The 24,537-nt window shown below is 36.3% G+C and overlaps 1 protein-coding gene across 1 annotated transcript in view; it reads right to left on the reverse strand.

The window, feature by feature from the left end:
* The window catches only part of Asb5 (ankyrin repeat and SOCS box containing 5), a 58,072-nt gene that overhangs the window by 29,444 nt on the left and 4,091 nt on the right, over positions 1-24,537 (reverse strand). The window contains exon 2 of the mRNA XM_048330848.1: positions 11,266-11,550. Coding sequence (XP_048186805.1) covers positions 11,266-11,461 — 196 coding nt within the window. The 5' untranslated portion in view covers positions 11,462-11,550. The remainder of the gene's footprint in view (positions 1-11,265; positions 11,551-24,537) is intronic.

The following is a 24,537-nucleotide window of genomic DNA, read 5'->3' on the forward strand; positions in this document are numbered from 1 at the left end:
TGCGATTGTCACACAGGAGGCCCAACCCTCTGGGGGCCTGCTGCTTTCCCCTCCTTCAATGTTGATATGGTGAAAATAGGTGAATAGAGGTCCCAACACTGGAGACAGAGGATTCCTTCCACTGAAATCCTTTGCAATCCTATGGATGGATAATCTAGTTGTCTTCATGGGCAAATTAAGACTTGTAAATTTTTGTTTGTTTGTTTATCATTCCAACCATGTTGCTAACTGAAACAAATTCTAGAATTTGAGTCAAAGACACAATACCCATAGTGACATATGTGAATGATCTGGATAGTGTTGGTTTTCTTCATTTGTTCATTTAGAGGTCAATTTCCATAGTCACTGTCTTTTACCATTTATTTGAGCATACTTAGTTGCACAACTATAGGCCTAGGATGGTTAGAACAGACAGCACCCTATATTGAAAATGGTTAGAAAATTCACTGACTTCAGTTGGAATATCTTCACTTTCTCACTCCCTCATTTGCTTCTCTCTCTATTCCTTCTTACCTGGACTGTTCATAAAGTACCTGCTGTATGCTAGAAAGTTTAAACAAGTCTCTGTCTTAATGTGACGTACAACTAGTACAACATAGACAGAACTTGATAGTGTAGTCAATGCTGAATTTATTTTGACTATCAAAAATTACGATAATACAACCAGTCTCATAAATGATAAAGAGGAGCAAGATCAACAGCAATTTAGATTAATGCTTCTACTCTTCTCTAAGTAAAACAATAATGCTGTACCAGCTCTCCTATATTTTTAATCATATATATTTTTTGTCTCTGTAGAAGAAGTTTAATAACACAGGTTTAGGTGGTGACAGCTACAAAAATGGAAAGGGGTAGCATGTGTGGAAAAGCTCTGTGAAATGCAATTAAAGCAGTGCATTATCCATAGAAAGTGAGAGGTAGGACAGGTCAAATCAAAGCCTCTGAACAGAAAATGTCAAGAGACTGGAGAATTACACAGGTAGTGCCAATTATTGGGAAATTGAAGATGTGTATTCCTTTCTCTTCCTCATTTTCTCCTCTGTCGACAAGGCTCACACATGTACTGGAAAGGCAACACAAAGAAGTACCTCTACTCGATGACAGAAAATGCAGTGTTCAAAATTTTCTTTTTAAGCCACACATGATGTGACATGGCTAGCATCCAAACACTGGTGAAACAGAGGCAGGGAGATGGATAATTTGAAAATAGCTGAATATACTTAGTAAGGCATGGTCTTTAAAATGCCAGAGAACAAAAATAGTTTTGTAAAATTAGTAGACTGCTGATTTCTAAAAGGACTCTCTTAATTAATAAGCATTCATAGTATGACCAAAATTCAGTAATTTGCTCAAAGTGATTTTAGCTACAACTTATAAAGCACAGCTGAATACCTCTTCTGTATACAATGGATAGATGGTATGTAGATAAATCAATTTATTTCATCCATAGTTTACCAAATTGCATACATATTATAGATATAGATATTATTGTAAAGGTGATGTACAGAGGGGTTACAGTTACAAGGTCAGGTAATGAGTGTATTTCTTTTTGAACAGTGTTACCACCTCTCTCATTTTCTCCCATGTCCTCCCCAACTCCCCTGCCCTCCCCAGGTCGTAAAGTTCATTTCCAACACAGTGTTTAATGAATAACAATGTGGCATTAGCTTACCTTTTGTCCCACAGTTACTGTGATTTCCCCATCCCTTCCCCCAAATTATCTTAACTTATATAAAGGACAAAGGGTACAGAAATGTAGCTTAGTGCTTGCCTAGCATGCATGAGGCCCTGAGTTCAATTCCTTGCTACCACATCAACACACAAAAAATAAGTCAAATTATAAAAAATAGGTATACTTCCAAAGCACTTGGGATTTACCTATTTTGAGAAATTGATATTTTGCTAGAATATTTTTAAAATTAGGATAGTCTTATTCTGATATCACCTGTTGTTAGGTATGGGGAAGTCATACAACATTCCATTTGGATAAAGTTTCTTGATTCTCCATTATACTCCAGCCAGGCTTTCTGTAGTGAAAACTCTTTGTTCTTTATCACTTAGTGGACATTCCCTAAAGAGAGAAGACAGAAAATCTAATCTATCTATCTTTATCTACCTATCTTTTATCTCTCTCTCTCTCTCTGTTTTTTTTGCAAAGGTGATGTACAGAGCAGTTATAATGATATGTCACTGTAACTAGTAAATTTCTTTTAGAACAGTGTCAGTTTCCTCTTTCCTCATGTTCCCCTCCCAACCCCGCTCTCCTGCCCTCCAAGTTGTATAGTTCATTTCCAACGTAGTGTCTAATGGGCGAGTCATTGTCTGATTAGAGACTTAGCTTCCATCAGATAGACGTCTGCAGTGGTATAAGGAACCAGCAACTGCTCATGGAAGGCACACCTCTTGACAAGATACTTTGCAAAACCATTGAAGAGCCCTGAGTAGTTTAAACATGGATTAGAAATTGGAGGGGATTTTTTTAATTATCCAAAATGATTCTGTATGCTTATATCCATATGTTATCTGTATTTTTAGAGATTGTTTCTTGTCCTCTTGTTACCTTTCAGTTTCTAGTCAAATACATGACAAGAATTATATTTGCCTCATGAGTATTAGGTTAATTACCTAATATTCTCTTTCTTTTTATTAAGTACACTATCTTTAAAAATAACCAACTAGTAATCATATTTCTTATAATCCTACAGAACTATATATGAGATAATTTATGCATTCTTTTTAAAATTAAGCTATAAGGTCAATAATCAAATAATTTAAAAATCTATATATTTAAAGCAAATTAATGTTTATGAATAAAAACATAAAAAGTCACATTAGCTCCACTGACCTTGAATACTGTTTACTTAAATAGACTTCCATTTCTCTCATATTTTTGGAGTATTATACCAATTAGGCATGCAACTATTGTTTCATTAGTTAACATTCAGAAGAAGTGTTTTCTTTCTAACTCAAATTGGTCTTATTTTGTTGTTGGTATTATTGTTGTCAAATATTAAGTGACCATAAAGCTTTGTTTCTACGTAGCTTTTACTAGTTGAGCAATTTCATCACAAATAAAAATTTATGATGTTCAAATTTTAATCAGTAAGTTTACAAATTCTGCAATATATTTGTAATATCACATCATCATAAAAATTCCTTTTGCTTTTTCTTGATGCATGTTAGAAATGATCATTTTCCCAGAATTTGGAAACCAAAAGTGTTCCTAAGTCTCCTCAGTAATTAACCAAAAGTATGCTTGGTTGCTACTGAGAAGTTGAGTCACAGTGTCATGACTGCTTCTCTAGTCATGATTTAACTATGGCGGCAGTGTGTTGAAACCTTTTTAGAAGAAGGATGTCTTCTTCTCAACCATTGGTGGTGGCTTCAGCCAATTCTTTCTGAGAAGGAGTGTGGCAACATGGTGATAGTAGAGGGCGACTTTTCACATTACTTTCACCATTGTCAATTGTCATTTAAATCAAGCTGCACACTTGATGCTTATGGTGAGCCAGAAACCCTATGGAGGAACATGCATGGCATTTTGGTATTAAATTTCAGCTTGTTTATACTCTGCCTATAATTTAAGACTGTAATCCTTCTGAAAATAGTATATGCATCAATGAAGGCTTCTATTTTACTCAATAGGTGGTTGTGACATGGACGTTTTAGCTGACCTAGTGAAGAGAGAATGCCTTATGCCATTTCACAGAGTTATGCACATTCCTGGCAGGCCCAAAATGTTAACTGTTCTAATTTCTAGAATATTGAAATAGTCAACACTGAAAAGGATGTGAAGTGATGATGCATATAGTATGTGGTCTGTAATAGTGTGTGTACATAAATAATATTTAAATAAATGAGGGACACTTAACTTTAAAACATTATTTTATGCCTCGCTTTGAAGAAAATGTCTCCTAATATTCAACCTAAGAAGCTTGAGGGAAATAGAGTCACTTTGTTAAAGAGGAGGAAAGAGGTCCATGGAAACGTTGTTCTCTCATACCTTCTTATTGTAGAAAACTCTTAAATATACTTAGACAATCAATTTTTGATCTGTTCTCAGTGAAAACAACAAGGCTTTGCAGGACTGATACAGTATCATTGTAATATGTATGCCTTTAGCCTAAACTTACAGTTAAATTTTCAGTTTATCCATCCTAACTTGGTATCATTTGAGCTTTTCCAGTCTAAGAAGCCCACCATCTGCTGGTAGCATTGCTGGGATGGGGTAGGAAAGAGGGAGAAGGGGAGGAGGCTGGAAGGAAGGAATGCTTGTTCTCTGTGCATCTGCCAAAGCAGAAATAACAAACATTCTGCATTTCCTAAGCCAGCTCTTTGTTTCCTTCCCTTCCTTGACTTTCCTTTTCTCCTCTCCCCTTTCTCTTTCCTTCTCTCTCTCTCATTTCTCTCTCTCTCTTCACCCATTCTAGTTCTATTTGAAGGTAGCTTTGGAAGAAAAGGTATGTTAAATACACCACCTGCTTTCCATTGACTCACCTTCCTCCAGTTTAGAAAACCTGCTTAATGTGCTAAAATTCCTTCAGAGATGCTTGGTGCTGTCATGGAATCCATTGGGATGGGTAACAGTTCGCCCCCACCAAGAAAGCATTCCATCATCCCTGACAGGAAGTTCAGGAAATTCATATTAACGCATCACACAGAGGATTCTGTGAAACACCAGTAGTGGTTACAATTTCCATAACTCGCTAATGACATTATAATCTATGTGGCAAGGTCATTGATGTATTTATTTTTGGATGTATGATTTTGAGAAGATCAAAAATCCCTTGGCACCAGGTAGCTGCCTTTTTCTCTAACATTTATTATGTTTTGTTCCATTTTGAGCCTACCATTTTTGCTTCTATATTCTAAACTCTCCCCTTCCTTCTCTCTTGTTTTATTTATATTCAGCTTGGCTTCATCTCCACTTCTGCGGAACTTAATGTATTCTGACTTAAATTGTTCTTTCTCTGCAAACTGCTTTATACTCTCATCTGACCTCAATTCCTTTCCCTCTTGAATACTAACACAGTGAGTGTTACAAACCCTCACTCCTTTATTATTCTTTTGGGGGCGAGGGTATTGGTATTTAAACACAGGGGTTTATGCTTGCTGGGCAAATGTCTTACTCTTCGAGCTAGGCTCTATCCTTTTCAGCTCTCTTTAAATATAAAGTGGAAAAACTAAATTTTAGGTGGGTTCTTGTTGAGTTTTTTTTTCTTCCTTGGCTAGACTGGACTGAGAACCTATTAATACTTCTTACTCTAGTTGTTTAGAGAGCATGGATGTACCACCACATCCACCTTTTCCTGTGGAGATTAAGTCTAATGAATATTTTACCCAGTTTGGCCTTAAACTGTGATCTTCCCATTTTTGGTCTACTAAGCATATATTAACATAATTTTCTACTTGATGGATGTTTGGTTGTTTTACATATACAGGGCTTAGCTTGTTTATTCTAAGCTTTTGTTTTTTATTTAAAAAGTTATATATTATATGTAACATATATAAGCTATATATATACACATGCAGCACATAATACTGTGTGAGAAAAAGCATGATATCTAAGCATTCTTCTCAACTGATTTAAATTTAGAAGTATAGGATTTTAATAATGCAACAATAATACAAGAAGCAGACCTATAAGATCTATTTTTCATTGATTTTTCCATCCTTAGTATATGAAAACTTTGTAAATTTTGTCAGTGTCAACTATCATACTATACAAATTGTCTTGAACTTTCTTCACCAACATATCATTGATTTTCAAAAAAAACCTTAGTAAATAAGGAACAAACATCATGCCTTTTCTAAAAATAAACAATGTGCCTCTTCTAAAAAGGAATTATTTTACCAACAAAATGTTGGTCTGTCTTTAGGCAAGGCACATATGATTTAGAAATAACAGGTGGGTGGCCAGGCATCTGTGCCTCATATCTGTAACTAGCTAGTTATGAAGCTAAGATCCAGAGGCTCATGGTTCAAGGACAACCAGAGCAAACAAGTCTTGAGACTTCATTTGCAAAATAGATAACAAAATGAAAAACTGGAGACACGGCTCAAGTGGGCATGTGTCAGCAAAGCAGTCAAACTGTAAAGGGCAAGACCCGGAGTTTAAATCACGGTACTGAAAAACAATGAAAAGAAAAAAGGGTAGAAACAAAAAAGAAGAAAGGGTGAACATAACAAAGAAAGCAATAGCAGATTGAGAAGTGAACAAGTTTCTAAGGTGTTGAAATGGGAAATAGAAAGTGTATTTATCACTATGGATAAGAACATATTGTGGAAAATGGGAATACAAAGTAGAAAAATATGTATATTTTTAGTATAGATTTGATCTAACTATCTCAGGCAAGACTTTTTTTTTAGCTTTGTAAGGTACCATTTGTACTGTTTTAAGATTATTTTCTCTCTCCTATGGACTTGTGCTTTGGGAAATACCCTATTCTTAATGTCAAACATAGAGCCTTTGAATTTATACATACACAAATTAACACTGTGTAAGTTGTACTAAATGAGTGCTTCAATGACTGAAGGAAGGAAAAGAATATATAAAACAAATGTATACAAAGAGCATTTCTAGAAAAACCTGATTCCTCTTAAGCTACCACCAGCTATGTCAAGTTCTTTGTCTCTAAGAATCAAAGAAGAAAAGTATGAGTATATCAAAAGTTGACAAAGTCATTTCTAAACTTTGTTCCCCAACTTCATTTTTATTTTAGGATTACAAAAGAAATGTTCAGGAATTTAACATAATAATAGAGCTTCTACAAAATAGAACCACTTGAAAAAAATAATAGTAGCACTTTCAAATATAATGTCATATCTTTTGTCTTTTAAGAATAATTGTGTTATTTCTATTATTCCTATGTAGAACTATTTTACTTAAGTACCAAAAATGTGTTCAGGGTATTTTTATACATTTATATAACAGACTTCATCAGACAAATTTACTTCCTGAATGTTTTCATAGTGAAGATTTTGAGAAATGTTCCTCACATACCCACTCTCATTCACAGTCAACACAACAACAATACAGCTTCACAAAACAAATTGTTTCTGAGAAATAGGTGAAATATAAAAGTCATTGCTGCCATGGCATCTTCTCATGACAAAACAAATGATGAAACATTATGTCAAATTTCAGCTGCTTTGCCTACCTAGGTTGTGCTATGTACTCTGAAGGGACAGATTCTTTTGCCAGTTGACTTGAGGTAGCATATTTATAGTGTATCCTATTTCCAGGTGTCAACCATAGTTGTGATGAAAGTAATGGTTGTTTAATAGAAGCCCTAAAACCAAACTTATGAAATCACAAGCACAAATCCTCTATCAGAGGATTTTGCATACATTCTACTCTGTAGAAAAAGTCTCTGCCAGGAAGCCTGAGGAAGCCAATGTCAGCCCTCTATTTCCCAAGTCACATCTAATAAGATTCATCACCTGAGGAATTTTCTACAATCCAAAATTGTGTTCATGGCCTTGCACACTCAGAAACTAGAGATATCAGCAAAGCTGGAGAAAATCCAAATCTCTGAAGTAGATTTACAATCCAAGGAACACAAAGTACCAGTGATTTATCTGAAGGTGCAAATATATTAATTTACAAGCAGAGTTAAATTTCAGGGGAACTAACACTCTCTGGTCTACAAGCTAGCACATTTTCTTTTATTAATGGGCCAAATCATAATCAGGAGGCTAGTGACTTAAAAAGTGCCCCCCTGAAATACATAAAACAAACAAAGCAAGACTAGAATTTAGTTTCTAGTTGTTTCTACTTCCTGGTTTTACAGTAACAAAAAGTATGTGACACACCAGATTCATCAAGCATTTAATGATCTACCTTCCTATGACACACATTGGCCTCTGTGGCTAATTAATCTTCCTTCTTACTAATATAATAGACTCTGGCTTACCCCAAGGCAGCAACTGTTCCTTCAGCCTATGCTATTTAAAGGCATCACCAGACTCGTTCTTTCTTCCTTTCTTTTCTTCTTCTATATTCTTACCAATATCACCAAACCAGGGTAGGGCCTCATCTAACAGCAAAGTCTCAATTGGTTTATCTGTTGCAAATGGATCTTATTGTACAACACCAGAGATCACATCTATGTGTATCTGTTTTCCAAACTTATTTATACTGAAATTCTCCGTGAATCTTAGTGATGTCAAAGTTAAGTCCATATAGCTGAGCTGTCATTCAAATTCTTCCCTATCTAGACTCAATATATTGTTGCTGTTCTACACCATAAACTCTTCACTCCAGACAAATCTAGAATCTCCCAATAGTCCAAATTTACCCTGAAGCCATGTCTCTGCTCCCAGGTTCAATTCAGCGTCTACCACTTCTCTGCATATATCTCTAAAAGTTCAAGCATGAAATTGCCCCCTTCATTCCTGAGATCCATTTGTTATTTAGTATATTTGAAACTAAATCTTGCACACTTGGAGGTTGATGTACTGAATTATTTCAATGTAAGATTGAACTTGAAAATAATTGCCTTTCACAGACAGGAAATGCTGCCTCTTGACAAGCCCATGGGCTATGAGTAGTTCACATGTTCAAAGCTGTTGCAATGACTTCACCAAGTTAATGCTGTCCTCCGCACCCTCATCTGTTCTCTGTACTATTTAATATTACAGCTGAAAACACCTTTCCATTTTAGCTAGTCTCACAGTCTTGAAGTCTAGTGCTACCTTTAAAAATAGACTTGACTTCTGAAATACAGAGGTTCTAATTAGTACATTCAACAGCAAGAATAATACAGAGTAGTGCAATAAAGAATAGGTCCCTTCAACATGATGGTGGTTTAATACATCTCCCAAGATGAAAAAATAGTATATAAAGGGATCAAGAAGGTAATTTTAAAATCTATTTTAGCTGCTACGTAGCTTCTTGGTCCTCTTGCGTTAAATCATGCTTTATTCTCAAATTTGATGAAATAGTGTCTTAAAACAGAAAACAAAAATATTTTATATGGATCTGATACAATGAGCTTCTTCACAGTAGTACACAGATAAATAAGGACTATTGTCAACAGGGTGTTCTATAATTAGAAAAGAGGTGAAAATATACAATACTCTAACTTTATGGTATTTGGAAAATTCCACATAGAATAAATGTCAGGGAACAATTTGGCTAAGCCTTGAAAGCAGGAATAAGAAAGATAGATCAAAGTGCAATGAAGGTGATAATTTTTTCAAGGAAGGATGAAACTAATGGATTGAATAGATCTAAAGATAAGATACAAACAAAAGATTAATGTATTATAGCCAAGAGTTTTGTTAAATAAATCTAACATTAAAACTGGATACAAAGCTTTCTAGAAATTTGTTCCCATTTTATATTTCTAGGAAATGTGTTTGAAGCTAAGGAATACTGGTATCTCTCATGCTGTCTTAGGGTAAAATCCTAGAATGCTAAGATTCTATCCTAAGGTAAAATATTGAATGAAAGCAGACAAAACACAGAAGCCATTTTATATAGCCTATGCCTTCTGTGTCAAGGCACATTCCAGTCAGCTTAAGGACAGGAAGACTGTCTCTTTTTATTTGTAAATATGTACCAAAAAAAGTATCCATCACCCCTTATGAATTCATTGCTTTATGTAAGGTAATTCTTATAGCATACACTATTTGACTATGAGGTAATAACCAATAGGCTATTTGTGGGAATAAATTTTACTCCCTCATGATCTCCTAATTGGTTCAGTCTTGTATCTAGAAATAAAGTGATGGTTGTTCTTTTGGTTGTTGTTATTATTTGTTTGTTTTAAAATCTAGATTTCTATGTTTCCTATTTGGTATACAAATATTCTATTTACTAACTGAATTTTTTATTACTTTCCATTGGACTATGTAGTAAGAATTTCACCTTTAAGTAGTTATACCTACTGTGCAGTAGGGCTGGTAGATAAAAGAATGAGTATTGTCTAAATCGTCAAAACTTCATCTTCCCCATCAATTTTCCATGGCTTTTAGAGTTTCGTCACATTGAGTTAGTATATAAATTTCTTACTTTAAACAAGAGCAATTTTTCTCAAAAAATGTACAAATATACTCTTATCTGTCTCAATACCACAAAAGATTTTGCATTTTCATTCAACTTTCCACAAACCAATAGGGTAACCTAGATTTCAAAATGAGTTATGTCACAAATTGAAGAACATAGGAAAATCAATTTTAAGAAAAAAAAGCTGGGTCTGGGGATATGGCCTAGTGGCAAGAGCGCTTGCCTTGTATACTTGAAGCCCTGGGTTCGATTCCCCACCACCACATATACAGAAAATAGCCAGAAGTGGCACTGTGACTCAAGTGGCAGAGTGCTAGCCTTGAGCAAAGAGAAGCCAGGGACAGTGTTCAGGCCCTGAGTCCAAGGCCCAGGACTGGCAAAAAGAAAAAAGGAAGAAAGAAAGAAAAAAAGCTTAAAGTGCTGTTTATAATTACACGATATTGGGTTTCAATGCTGCATATTTCAATTGCCTTGGAGATATTTGTACTATAAAATGTTCATGCATGTCTGACTCATTTAAAATCAGAAAGTCATTGAAGTTACCAAAAAATAAAATGACCATTTGAAGCCCATCTCTAGATAATTTTTACTGTAGATGGTTTTCCAAAATTTTTAAATCTGAATAATATTGTTTTCATTTCACCCCATACTTCAATTTATTTTAAGAAAACACAGATGTACTTGACTGCACACATTTAAAATTTGTTAACTCTTGTTCCTATCTTTTAATAATCAAATTTTCTCCAACTGAGGGAAGCAATAGCAACACCTTTAGGAAAAGACATGTCATAAATATTCATATATGTACTTCAATTTAGAATCAAATAGCAAAATTGACTAAAATAAAATCTGACATTCTCTCTACTTAATAATCATGATCATATGTACATGCATATATATGTTAGAATGCTGATAAATTTTAAAATGCTGGCACATGCTACATAATCACTGAAGTATAATCAGTTGCCTTTAAAATTAATCTCTCAAACCATGACTTGGTAAATGAAATGTTTAAGTTTTTTAATATGTTAAGTGTGCCTCATTTGTCTCTTTTCCAATGGTGCCTTGATTTTAACCCTAACATTTAGACAGAAAAACAATTTTGTTTTTCATGATACCATGGAGTAAGTTACAAGAATTTTCCTTCACAGTTTACAGAATCTTCCATAAAGAAAACATGTGATGTTTTCTTGGAGTGCAGATCAAATGCCAGTTAAACTCCACTTGAAACAGGAGAGCAGTCATAAACTTACCTTGTCCTTGAGTTACTCCATAAAATTCAGCTGCTATCCTGGCCGCTTCCTTGCGGTTGCCTTTCACGATGTAGAAATGGCTAAGGATGGCCAGGCTGATTTTCACAAAAAGCTTAAAACAGAAAAGTGAGAGGATCGTGAAGTAGACATTGGATAACTGTTGAGCAAATGGTCGGCTTTCTTCTAACACCGACATTGCTGCAGAAGAATCTGCGTCGGTCGTTAGTTAGATCCAAGCCTCAACTCTGTCTGGCTCTGGTCAGAGATACTCTTGAACAGCTGGTTCTGAGGAAAGAAAATATCAGCTGGTAGTGATGCCTACGGCTCCAAATATTTATACTGTCCATAAAAGCTCTTCACAATCTCCTATTGGTCTGACAATATATCATGGAAGCAACTGCATCACGTTTCACAAGACTCCTGACTTTCCATTCGCAATACAAAATGACACCACACCTCTTTTCTCCAAATATCAAGATCCAGACCTAAAATGTAAATATCACAAAATTTTCTTCTTAGTATCTAGTTACTAAAAACATTTTGAAGACTTTGTCTGTGAAATCCCCATGGGTTAATGGAAATAATATTCAAAACATTGAGAAAAGTCTAAGCCTTTTAAATGGTATAACTTGGAGATCATGGAATATATCATGTATAGTCCGTGACTTGAATCTTCATGATGTTCTGTGTCAAATTAGACATGTTGTTTTCTTGTTATTAGATGAAAACTTTTTTCTTATAAGTGATTATAATTGGAAGATCACTGATTAATAGTTTTGTCTTGAATATAATAATAAATAATATCTTTACTTTCCAAGTGAATCTTTTGAAGTATCAACTATGTGCCAACCATTTTTTTTTCTTGATGCTGGGAAAATAGAGATGAATATGATGGTCTTAGAAACAAGCATCACACAGTCTAGACAACTAAACGGACAGGAAATCAAGTAACAATGTATATTAGGATAGAGTATCATGAAAGTACAAAGAGGAAGAGCCAAATCCTGGTTAAAAGAAATCAGAGCAGCCTTCCTGGAAGAAGTTGACATAGAATTACTGACTAAAACAATAGATGTTTTAGGCCTAGGATCTTTACTAATCCCAATCCAATTTAATCATGAGAAATGAAATGAATAGTTTGGTATGGTATATAAATGGCATCCTAGTCATACCCATATTTACACAATAGTTTACAAAGAATAATAAGAGAAAAATTATTAAGACAGATAATATAAAGTAACAATATTTTGGCATTTAAGTAAAAACAAAATTTGCTGAAGTAAAAAACAAGGAGTTTGCTTGTTTGTTTATATCAGCAGATTGGTTGTTCATTGTTATATTGTTTGTTAGTTCTTTAGCAAATGTTAGGTGTCAAAGTCACAAATAAAAATAGGTATAAGGAAATAAAATGGGCTGGGAATATGGCCTAGTGGCAAGAGTGCTTGCCTCCTATACATGAAGCCCTGGGTTCAATTCCCCAGCACTACATATACAAAAAACAGCCAGTAGTAGCGCTGTGGCTCAAGTGGCAGGGTGCTAGCCTTGAGCAAAAAGAAGCCAGGGACAGTGGGACAGTGCTCAGGCCCTGAGTCCAAGGCCCAGGACTGGCAAAAAAAAAAAAAAAAAAAAAAAAAAAAAAAAGGAAATAACAGTGACTCTTCTCAGGAAATGGAATGTATTTATTTATGATAGGTCAGACTGGGAGATACGCGCTTACCTACTGCAGTCTGGACTTTTCTATACTGTGTATATTAACTAATAAGCATTCTGATGATAAGGGAGAAATGACCATTAAATAAATGGATCAACTGAAGTAAGTTGTTCCTTTCCTCAGTGAATGAATAGCTCCCAAAAACTTAAAATTAGATGAATAAACTTGAAAGGAATTACTAAGCTCTTTATGTAAATGGACTTTGGTGTAAATGGACTTCAGAGCCAACATACAAGCTAAAACACTATATAACTGGACCAAGTGTCCAACTTAAGTGTGCATTGGGAGACTGTGACAGTTAATTAGAAGACATGGAAGACAAATTAACGGTGTGTTCCTGGCATCCACTAAGGCTGAGGCATGATGATTACACTACAGTGAGTCTTCTGCCTGGCATGTTGGTGCTTTGACCACAGGCTGGAGGAGAGGCTCACGAACCATGGCAATGCTATGAGTCACCATGCAGATTCCCCACCAGTGCAATCAGAAATAAACCCGCCTTAGTCACATCTCAGTACCTTGCCTGTTACCAGTAAGTGCTCTATGTCAGCTTGGATTCTTTGGCGTTACGAAGCATTTCTATTTAATAAGGCTGCTGTCACTGATGCGGTAAATTTAAATCCTTCTGGTTTTACTAACAGAAAAGTAAAAAAAAAAAAAAAACCAACACTACTGCATAATATTTAAGATATCCCATCAAGCTATCAAGTTTCATTTTCATAAATTCTTTATTTCCATTTCTATTCTTATTCCTTGTCCTAATAAATTTTGCACATGTCAATCTGTTAATTACTTAATTAAAATCAAAGTCCAACAAAATAACTCACAGTAAATAAACACATCAAAGTCAAATCAGAAGCTACCTTTTTTCATATTCAACAACCTAACATCTTGAATAAATCTTTTACTAGATAAAGGATGCATAGAATCTTTTTCCTTTAGCATGTCCTTAAAATAATCCTTAGTAATTTAAGTAATTTATTGAGACTACTGTACTTGCAGTTTACTATTGCAAGGTTGTGTTGATTAGCCCAGGACATCCAACCTTTCGTAATATCATTAGAGCTAGTTGAACCAAAATGTTTAAATTGATTCAACATTGTGTTACTAAAAGCAAAACAAACAAAAAAAAAGATTGCAGGTCAATTTTGCTATGTGAGCACATATACACACATACACTCATGGTATCATGTGTTATTGTATTCCATATTAAGAGGCTGTATCTTTATTTGCTTTATTTATTTGAACCCAGGGCCTTCCCCATGCAAGGAGGGCACTATAACTCTTGAGCAAATACCTTCAGCCCCTTTCTCTATTGCTATGTGGGGACAGGGTCTCATGATTTTTCCTGGTTTGGCCTGGACTATGGTTCACATACTTAAGCCTCCGATGTATCCATGATGACAAGTGTGAGCCAGCACACTTAGCTTTATTGGTTGAGATGTGGACTCACTAACGATTTGGCTGGGCTGGTGCCCAATAGTGATTCTTTCTATTTGCATCTACCCAAGTAGCTGGGATTTCAGATATCATTACTATAGATTTACTGTACCTGGCAATATGTATATATGCATAAACATAAGTTTGATATGTCTATTTAGGTTTCCCAATATTTAGTATAACTAATGACACACATTGCGCCAGTTTTTCGTTAAGAAGTTGTCCTGGAAATGATTTTTACTTGGATTGGCCTTGCACCATGAGCTTAACCATCTCAGCCTTCCAAATAGCTTGAATGATAGACCAAGTTATGAGTGTCGAGGTTATGAGTGTTAGTAAAAGGAAAGGTTGGTCTCAGAGAGCTTTACTGACCCACAAAAGTTAATTATGAACAACATCATAATTCGAATATAGTTTCAACTCTAAAACTGACATACAAGTTGCTTCTAACACTTTGTTTTTAAGCACTTGATGATCTGATAGACAAAATGGCATTCTTGATCATGTAACTGTCACACAAGATACACACACACACACACGATGTATACAATATTGCATTTAATTTGGTACCTAAACTAATGGCATAAGCCATATGCATGCTATGATTATTAAATGATAGGGAATCTGAGTAAAACAAATGAACTTATGGCAAAGAGGAGTATTCATGGACTATCAGATCCCTTTTGATCATTCAAAGCTAAGAGTTGGCAAAACATGAGAAGAAACAGGACAGGGTTTGCAAAGGTCAACACATCAATCAAAATAGAAGTAAGTTCAGGAGCCTGGGAGTATGGCCTAGTGGCAAGAGTGCTTGCCTCGAATACATGAAGCCCTGGGTTTGATTCCTCAGCACCACATATATAGAAAACGGCCAGAGGTGGCGCTGTGTCTCAAGTGGCAGAGTGCTAGCCTTGAGCAAAAAGAAGCCAGGGACAGTGCTCAGGTCCTGAGTCCAAGCCCCAGGACTGGCATAAAAGAAAGAAAAAAAAAGAAAGAAAAAAAGAAGTAAGTTCAAATGAATGAGTCAGAGCTACAAGAATGAGAATAAAGGAAAGGTCACTGATGACTTTTAGCTCAGTAGTCTAATAAGAGAATGCAGTGAGAATTAGGACATCAACATTAAGAGGACTAGCCTTTATAGAAACTTCCAAAGAATAAAGACCTATTGGCTATGATGTCCATTTTAGGTACTGTTTCTGATCACCACATAGGTGTTACAAAAGCTACTAAGATCCACTCCCCTTCAGACTGCTCTTGTGATGGTGGGTCTCTCCTCTTTTTTTGGAGGTCATGAGGCTTGAACTCTGGGCCTAGGCGCTGTCCCTGAGCTCTTCAGCTCAAAGCCAACACTCTACCACTTGAACCACTGCACCACTTGTGGTTTTCTGATGGTTAATTGGAGATAAGCACCTCATGGACTTTCCTGCCTGACTTGGCTTTGAACCCTGATCTCAGCCTTACAGTAGGTAGGCTTACAGGTGTGAGCCACCAGCACCTGGCTTCTCTTTCTTTTGGTGCTTTCCTTTAACTTTCAAACAAACTATGATGTTTATCTTAAACACTTTCTATAGAAAAAAGGATCCTACCCTGGTATGGTGTCCTACTCACCCCTTTGAAATGGTAAAAACTTAGCAACTCTCTGTAAAGGATAGAGATGGTAAGGTGGGAAGCTTATCTCAGTAAAGGAAGCGCCAGGCTCACCTATTGTCTGTATGTTTTGAGTAGACCCAGAGAAATCTTTTAGAATACTAAATGACCTCCCTCTTGGTTGGTTGCCTAGTGGTTTGAGGTTGCTAGAGGTGATCACTTATGTTCTCCCAGAAAGAAATAAAGGTAGCAGGTAACAATTGCCATTTTTTTGATAATTTTTTATTGTTACTATAAAGATGATTTACAGAGGGGTTACATACATAAGTCAGGTAAAGAGTACTGGTTTGTTTTTGTTTTTGTTTTCTGCCAGTCCCGGGGCTTGGACTCAGGGCCTGTGCCCTGTTCCTGGCTTCTTTTTGCTCAATGTTAGCACTCTACCTCTTGAGCCACAGCACCACTTCTGGCTTTTTCTCTTAGTGGTGCTGAGGAATCGAACCCAGTGCAGCAAGCATGCTAGACAAGCCCTCTACTGCTAAGCCACATTTTCAGCCCAAGACTACATTTTTTTTTGACAATATCATCCCTTCTCTTGTTCACTCCTGTTTTTTTCCCTCCCATCTCCATCCACAAGCTGTACAGTTCCTTTTCAACAGTGTCTCTGAGTAGCACTGCTGCATTTATCCTTCCATTTCTGTGCCCCCTCCCTCACCTTCTCAAAGACAAATAAACAAGACAAAAAGAAAACAAAAACAAAGAAATTTTTTTCCATTTCCTGGAGTTCATTTCAAAAAATATTATTTTATATGAAAAAAAGTTACTAAGGGGCAAACAATTGAGACTCTGACCCTGTTTTCTTTCAAGTCTCCTTAGGTGTCTTCAATCCTTTTGTATCCCAGGATAGTACTGTATAGTACCATTATTTTTGTCATACTTCAGAAATTGACTTCCTCCCTCCCTTTCATCCTTCTTTCCTCCCTCCCTCCCTCTTCTCTCTCTCTCTTTCTTAGAAATACGGTCATACTGGGTACTGATGGCTGATGCCTAGAATCCTAGCTAATTAGGAAACAAATATTAAGCGGGTAACAACAGTTCAGGCAAATCATTGCCAGCTCAAGCACAACGTTCATGAGACCCTCCATCTCAATCAACAGCTAGGCACAGTGTCATGCCCCTGTCATTCCATCTATGAAGGAAGCTAAGGACAGGAGGACTGTGGTTCCAGACCAGCCTGCAGAAAAAAGGTCTAAAGGTCTCCTCTCAACACCAATAGCTGGGCATGGTAACATGACCCTGTCATTCCACATCCAGAAAACTCACCCTTTGGTTTGTGTTTTATGAAATCTCATGAGAAATAATGACAGATGGAACGTTTAGATGTTGAGAATACACTGGATGTTTAAAATTGAATGTTTGGAAAACTTAAGGTGTTTAGAATGCACGAGAATATTAGATAAAAGCAAAAAAATTATACTTCAAGTTGAAATTCTTCACAGAAATTAATTTTAAATTATCTTATCTCTGTTTACTATATTCTGTTTATTTTACTTGCCAAAAAGCTGTGCTCACAGAAATAGATACTTCATAAAGCTGAACCAGAGCACATTGTCATAATCCTTGACATAGTTTCAGATATTATGACATAATCTTCTTGTCCTACACAGTAGAACTCTATTAATATTTCATATTTTTACTAGATATCCTTAATATCTGATAAAGGATACAGTTTCAAAATGATTATAACTATAATCTTATTTATATTATTGGTGGGGAGAATTTGTATAAGAGCTACTCTATTATTTGGTTTGACTGTATATTCAGGAGTAAATGTTCATTATTATCCTTTCTGTCAAACAGATAAAAAAAAAAAAAGAAAGAAACCCCCGAAAGATAAGCAATTTGCAAGATATTATACATCTTGAAATGGAAGTACAAAGATTTCAAGTCCAACTGTCCTCACTGCAGTTCTTCTTGGTATTGTTCCAACGTGAGTACAGAAATGTTCAGGTTGTGTAGTTTTCCCCACTGGGCTGCTGTGTACCACACCCTGTGACTCACAGTACACAATGGTGCCATGTGCAGGGTATAAATAGCTTTGACTAAACACTTGTTTCAGAGGGCTGAAGCTAACACACTCCATTCAGACCTTTTGCAATTAAGGATTTGTTCTAACCATTTCATATTCAAAAGAGACAGGAAAGGAATCCTTTCTCTCTAAAGGGAGGGAGCGTAATAGAAGTAGAATGACATCATGGAGATCCTCAAGCTCAGAGAAGCTAAAGATACATGGTTTTCCTTATATGTAGAAGCTAGATTTAGCTACCTTGACAAATATGCAAGGACAGACAAACATATGAATTGGAATATTGTAGATTCAAGGAAGAATTTAAATAGTGTAATTCCTTAGAAAGGCAAAGGCAAGCAAAATAAACACCAGGAAACCAGTACTTGAAAGAGGTGGAATGGTATTAAGGAGAAAGAGGAAGAATGAAGAGGAGAAGGGAGGTAGAAAATGCATTCAAGAATTCAATGTATAGCCTACAAAATGGGGAAGAGGGAAGGAAAGAGGGAGTAAGCGAAGCCTGGCTGAGAATGTTGAAAGGGTTGACATTGACCAAGATGTAATGTGTTCATCAACTGCTTTGTTAAATTTGTAGAACTAAAGATTTTTTTCTAACCATAAAAAAGAAATTTCAACATGGTAATTGGAGCAATATTATTTTACTAAGGGATAAAACATTATCATTGACCCTGGAATGTGGCTGTCTTTTAATAAAGTTGAAGTCTGTGAATGACCTAGTTTAGGATCCTATGAGTATAGTTTCTTTGACAACAGATGTACTGGTTTGAATTTTCATATTTCAAATTAATTTGGAACCCTAGTTATGAAGTTTTAGAGGAAAAAATCGTCATTTCAGCATATTTTCCTTAGGCCTGAAATCTAAAACTGTTTAGTAAAAACAATACTAGTCTCCAGATGAGCTTTTTGAAGGGATTGTATAAACAAATGTACTGTCATCATTTTTGTTGTTAATGTTTTACTAGTGTATGTTAATTAGACAAAATAACATGGTATGACATGTTCATACATGTGCATGCTATGCTCTGAACATATTAGCTTCAATATACTCTTTTTAGATGTCATTTCTTACCACTCTCCATAGAAAGTGAGCAAAGAGTAGCTTTAGAATATATCTGTGAATTGTCCACCATTCAGTTCCAAACTGGTCCCTAGTAGTCATTCATAACCTAGAAGTATGTAAATAGTCAAAGTCCACATTATAGATATTTAGGGATGGTACTTGAATAGCAAGTATTATAAAACTAGCCCTAGGCACATGTCAGCTACCTGGCATGAACTTTATCTGGTAGATTCTCCTTTCCTTCATTCCACTACACCCAGCTGAGAAGTAGGCAACTTTTACCTACTTACAGAAGAGAACTGGCTGTGTTTTGTAACTTGTTAAGCTTAAAAAAATAAAGGATGTGTGCAAATAGCCCAAAATAACTATGTTTTCTCTAATGTATGATATGTTTTTCAGGGTGACCAAAAAATGAGGTATATGTGTGTGTGTGTGTGTGTGTGTGCGTGTACCTATGTGTATATGCATATATGTATATGATTACATACATATGCATACATATATATGTACACATATACATAACCAGTTTTTACATAATAGTATTTTTCTCCAAATTTTGCAATTTATCTTGCTTTTTTAATACTCGTCATGTAAACAAAAAGACGAAAGAGGCCTTCACTTGACAAATAGCCTCAATATTAAGGTAGCCTTTACACCTTCTCTTTGTTTTCCTAATTGGATGCTTTTTTTCCCTCCAGTTATATTTGACTTTTTTTTTTTAATACTACCTCCAGGGGCTGGGTTGATCAAAGCTCCTCTCAAGAGCTCCATTTGAGAGCTCCCCCTTCTGGCTTTTGTCTGCAATAGCATCAAAAGTGGTGGCAAACATGACAGTATTTTGTAGAAAAAGATACACAGGTGTTTCAGTGAGGTCAGTGATCCCAACATCAGATTATTCTTGTAATGTCAAGGGAATGTGGATGCTAAGACAACATTGAGGGTACTGGAAAGAAAGGAGCACTTGTAATCCTCTTTCATATTTCTGACATGGATTTGGAAAATTGTACACTCACTGTGTCAGTGGGTGAACATTCAGGAATTAATTGTGGTCTATGTATATTCATACGGACTCTTCCTTTTATCTTTGACTGTGGACAGTCTCTTTTGTGGAGTAACCTTGCTAATCAAGCAAGTGCATTTCATATTTGCTCAGTTTTGTACAGTAATTTACAACACTGAACATCTCCATCCTAATTAATGGGCCTTGCATGAGGGTAGGTTGGAAGGTATTTCTTTTTTTAGATATAAGCACTTCCAGACAGGTAACATGGCCTCTAGAACCAGAAAATCTGGGTTTAAATCATAACTCTCCTACTATCAATTAGGTGAGGTGGGTCCTCCTGTTCTACCCAGGTAGAAATCACAGGTACGTGAGTTGCATCTCCAGTTATTTCATGCCTTTGCTGGGTGTCTGACAGCAGTATCAGTGGATGATAGAGGGGAGCAGGATATGGCATCCTCTCACATATCAGCTTCATCTCCTCTATGATTCCCGCCATGGGCTTCCATACCTCAAGGTCAGTTGGAGGCATTTTACAGCTTTCAACAAGGGTAGGTGTTACAATGTTCACCACTGAGATCAGTGGCCAATGAAGTCACTTTCCCAATTCTTTCCCCCACTGGCCAGCTGCTATCAGTTTTATTCTCTGGCAATTTCAGCTGCCTAGCCTCTGCTTTAACTCTGCCACTGTGGCACCTAGGCAAGCCAAGCCCCTACTGCAGTGCACAGCTCTGATTGGCTGCTGACAGAGGAGACACCTGCTTAACAAGGGCCACTTGTTGCCCTGCTGCTGTCTTCACTGCCCTGCCATTGCTGTCATCTCTGTCACAGCTTCTTTTCTTTTCATGTGACCATCTCAGGCACTGTACTTTGATGAGAATCAAATTAGGTTAAGGAAGACCACTTGAGAGAAGTCTTTTTTGGACATGTTGTAACAGGGGGAGCACTGAAGGAGGATATCCCCTAGCTGCTTAGAAAGAGAGCTAAGCAACTTTATTATTTATATAACTAGTAAGGGGGATGTGACCAGGCTGCCTTCCTCAAGCATAGCAATCCCTTCATGCAAATGAAGACCGGCATGGGAACCAATCACAGCACAGCCCATCAGCATCATCATACAGTCTCATAAGCTAATAAGGTATTGACTTTCTACCAATCATAGTTCTCCTTCAGGGCCACCTGGGAAAAGAAGTGGCCACTGCCATTGGCTTTGGTGGAAAAATCTGTAGGATCTTCTAGAATTTATTGAGGCTTGTAGAGGCAAAAATCCAGTGCGGGATGCTTAATGGGGTGTGTGGGTTTTTGGTTTTTTGTTTTTGCTTTGTTTTCTTTTTGCTTTGTTTTGTAGTTAGAGTCATGCTTTGGGTTCAAAGTAGCTGTTGTTAGCAGGAGGGCCATTTCGCTGCCCAGCTGGCAATTCTTTGCTCCAAACAATTGTCCCAGGGAAGTAACTAACAGCTAATATTAAGCCATTAATCTCTCCTGGCTCCAACGTCTCAGCACTTGAAAGGAAAAGGTCAAATGGAGTTACCACAAGGCTTATGAGGAACTAAGCTTGAACTGTATTTCACAGGGTTTTAACAATGATTAACTCCTGTCCCATTACCTCAGGCAGAGGTAGAAAGCTACCTCTAGGCCTGTAACCTAAGAAAGTTTTTCAACTTGTGTTTCTTCACTCTTGAAATGCATATACTAATAATGCATATGCCCGTGATTTGTTGAAATGATTAAGTAGGTTAAGTTCATATTTAAAACTGGTTAAATTACTATCTAAAAGTATTTTGAATATATATAGTGTTTTTTAAGAATTCCTTCAAATAAAAACATATATAACAAAAACAAATTGTTGATAACTAAGATAGAGAATTGAACATGGTGTGTGGCTTGGTGTAGAAAACTCCAATACGAGAGATTAAACAATACTCCTAAGTCTCTCAGGGGAAAGGGAAGTAAAAGCTGAAGGCTTACCAAGATTGGGAACCCTAATACTATATGTTACTACCCAATTCCTCATATTAATACCTTGCAGATATACACTAACCCTTGATGGCTGTGGTATAGGTGCTCTAGAAAATTCATTTTCAGAAACTGAATCAATGTGATTCAACATTGCTAGGGCATTTAATCAATTTATATTATAAAGGCAATGCCACCTCTTTGGAGAAAGGCCTTGTTATTGTTCATACATGAACGATATGTGTACAATGAAACACATTAAACAATATAGAGTAGATCCTTGTTTACTAGTTCCAAGGAGAGTGCTGTTGAAATATCCTGAATGCTCTATAGACTTAAGTATTCTTCTAGCAATGTGTCATGAATAAGTCATGTGGCCACCCAACATCCACTAAACATATGCCACCTTTCAACAAATCTCAACTTTGATTACATGACCTTACTCTGGAGGCACCATCTCATTTTTGGGAGGCATCAAGACAGGGTTGAAGTATATCATCCACTTGAGTCTCATATCTACAAATAAGAATTGCAGGACCAGAAGTGATCTCTTCCTCCCTGGGCAGAAGCTAGCTCCAATTAAGAGCAGAGAATACGGAGAATCTGAGGTATATCTGCATATTTCTCTAATATTTATTTATCAGTTGAGTTACTTTATTTTTGGCTCAGGAAAGAAGGGAAATCCAAAGGAGTTGTTGGGAAATATTACTGGAGTCTCCATACACAGGAAAAAGTACAAATGTAGAAGATATATTCTCCCCAGAATGTGTCAAGTGAGTGTGTAAGGATCTTCAGATTCTCTCAAAGGGTTAGTGGCATAGGAAAGGAATAATTCTCAACATTATTTTGACTTTAAAAGTATATTAGCATAAGAATGAAGGAAAGAAGCTACAGCTTCATTGTCACATATTCAATAACCAATGGTAATTGACATGTTATGACTAAATGTATTGAGAGGATGGTGGGTAAAAACACTTGAAATATTTTGATCAATAAACATGACAGAAGAACAGGCATTAATTCTTGACAGTTTGATGGACAGTTATAGTATATACTAATATTAAGAAAATTACTCATTTAACTTGCATTTCTTTAGCTAGTCTGAGCAGTACTAAAAATAAACAAACTGGGGGGAAAGATTTGAAAGAACAGCTGTGGTGTTTGTTCATACATAAAAAAATACATAAGTTCCCTCTGTGATTTAACTGAGCAATCAGTGTATTTTTAAAAAAGATAATCTTTGGGCTGGGGATATAGCCTAGTGGCAAGAGTGCCTGCCTCGGATACACGAGGCCCTAGGTTCGATTCCCCAGCACCACATAGACAGAAAACGGCCAGAAGCGGCGCTGTGGCTCAAGTGGAAGAGTGCTAGCCTTGAGCGGGAAGAAGCCAGGGACAGTGCTCAGGCCCTGAGTCCAAGGCCCAGGACTGGCCAAAAAAAAAAAAAAAAAAGATAATCTTTGTCCTCATAGTACTTAGTTTCATGGATATTAAAGCAAAAGTAACTCAAACTCTAAAAGAAAATTATAGGCAAATTTGATCCACAGTTCCTCAATGGCAAACATACCTACACCTCTTTATTATTTATAAAAAGCTGATGTTCTTGCTGGGATGTGAGGAGACCTGGCCCACGGATGGAACTTGAATTGATATTCAACTTTGCAAGAAGTTTCAAAAAGTATTTAAACAGAATGAAAATCCTCATGGGTTTATGCACATCATGTATTCACACGGCAACACAAAACACTAAAATGTGCTGATACAAAGAAAATGAAAACCTGGAGTGAGCAAAGAACGCCACACCCCAGGAGAAACTACTGAAGAAGAAATAGCTAAACTGAGTATAATGAATCTCTTTAATCCTAATTTTGGCCTGAGCTCAATTTCACACCCTCTAGGTGTAGCTTTGCCTTCTTTCTGGTTGCCACACCAATTCTAAGCCTTAGGCTGCTCTGAGACCCAATCAGAATCAATATTAAGGGAGGACAAAAACCGAAATTAATTCATACCTTGTTTTGCTATTCCAAAGATAAAAAAAGGCATTTTCAGGTCTAGGGGCTGCTATGGTTGGTGAATTTAAAGGTTTTTGACAAAGGATCTAATAATTCACTTGAAAAAATAATCTGCTCCATTCTGCCATAAATACAATTTGGATCCAGTTGTATTCTGTAGTACTTTGGGATCTCTTAACAAATCGGTTTTCATAAATTGTTATTGCATAGGAAATTAGTTTAGTTTGTACAAGAAGGCAGAATTAAACTTTCGAGGGAACTTCAGGTAAACCTGTTCTTTCTAAACCCCTTAGGGCTTGAATTCTGTCAAAAAGGTCTTATTGACACTGACTCCCAGCTATCTGCTACAACTCCCCTAACTTAAGACCAACCAGGACAGGTTATTTAATCCTGGTAGGAGGAGAAGACTAATCAGGACAAATC

This window comes from Perognathus longimembris, chromosome 21, assembly GCF_023159225.1.
Source record: "Perognathus longimembris pacificus isolate PPM17 chromosome 21, ASM2315922v1, whole genome shotgun sequence".
Classification (NCBI taxonomy): Eukaryota; Metazoa; Chordata; class Mammalia; order Rodentia; family Heteromyidae; genus Perognathus; species Perognathus longimembris.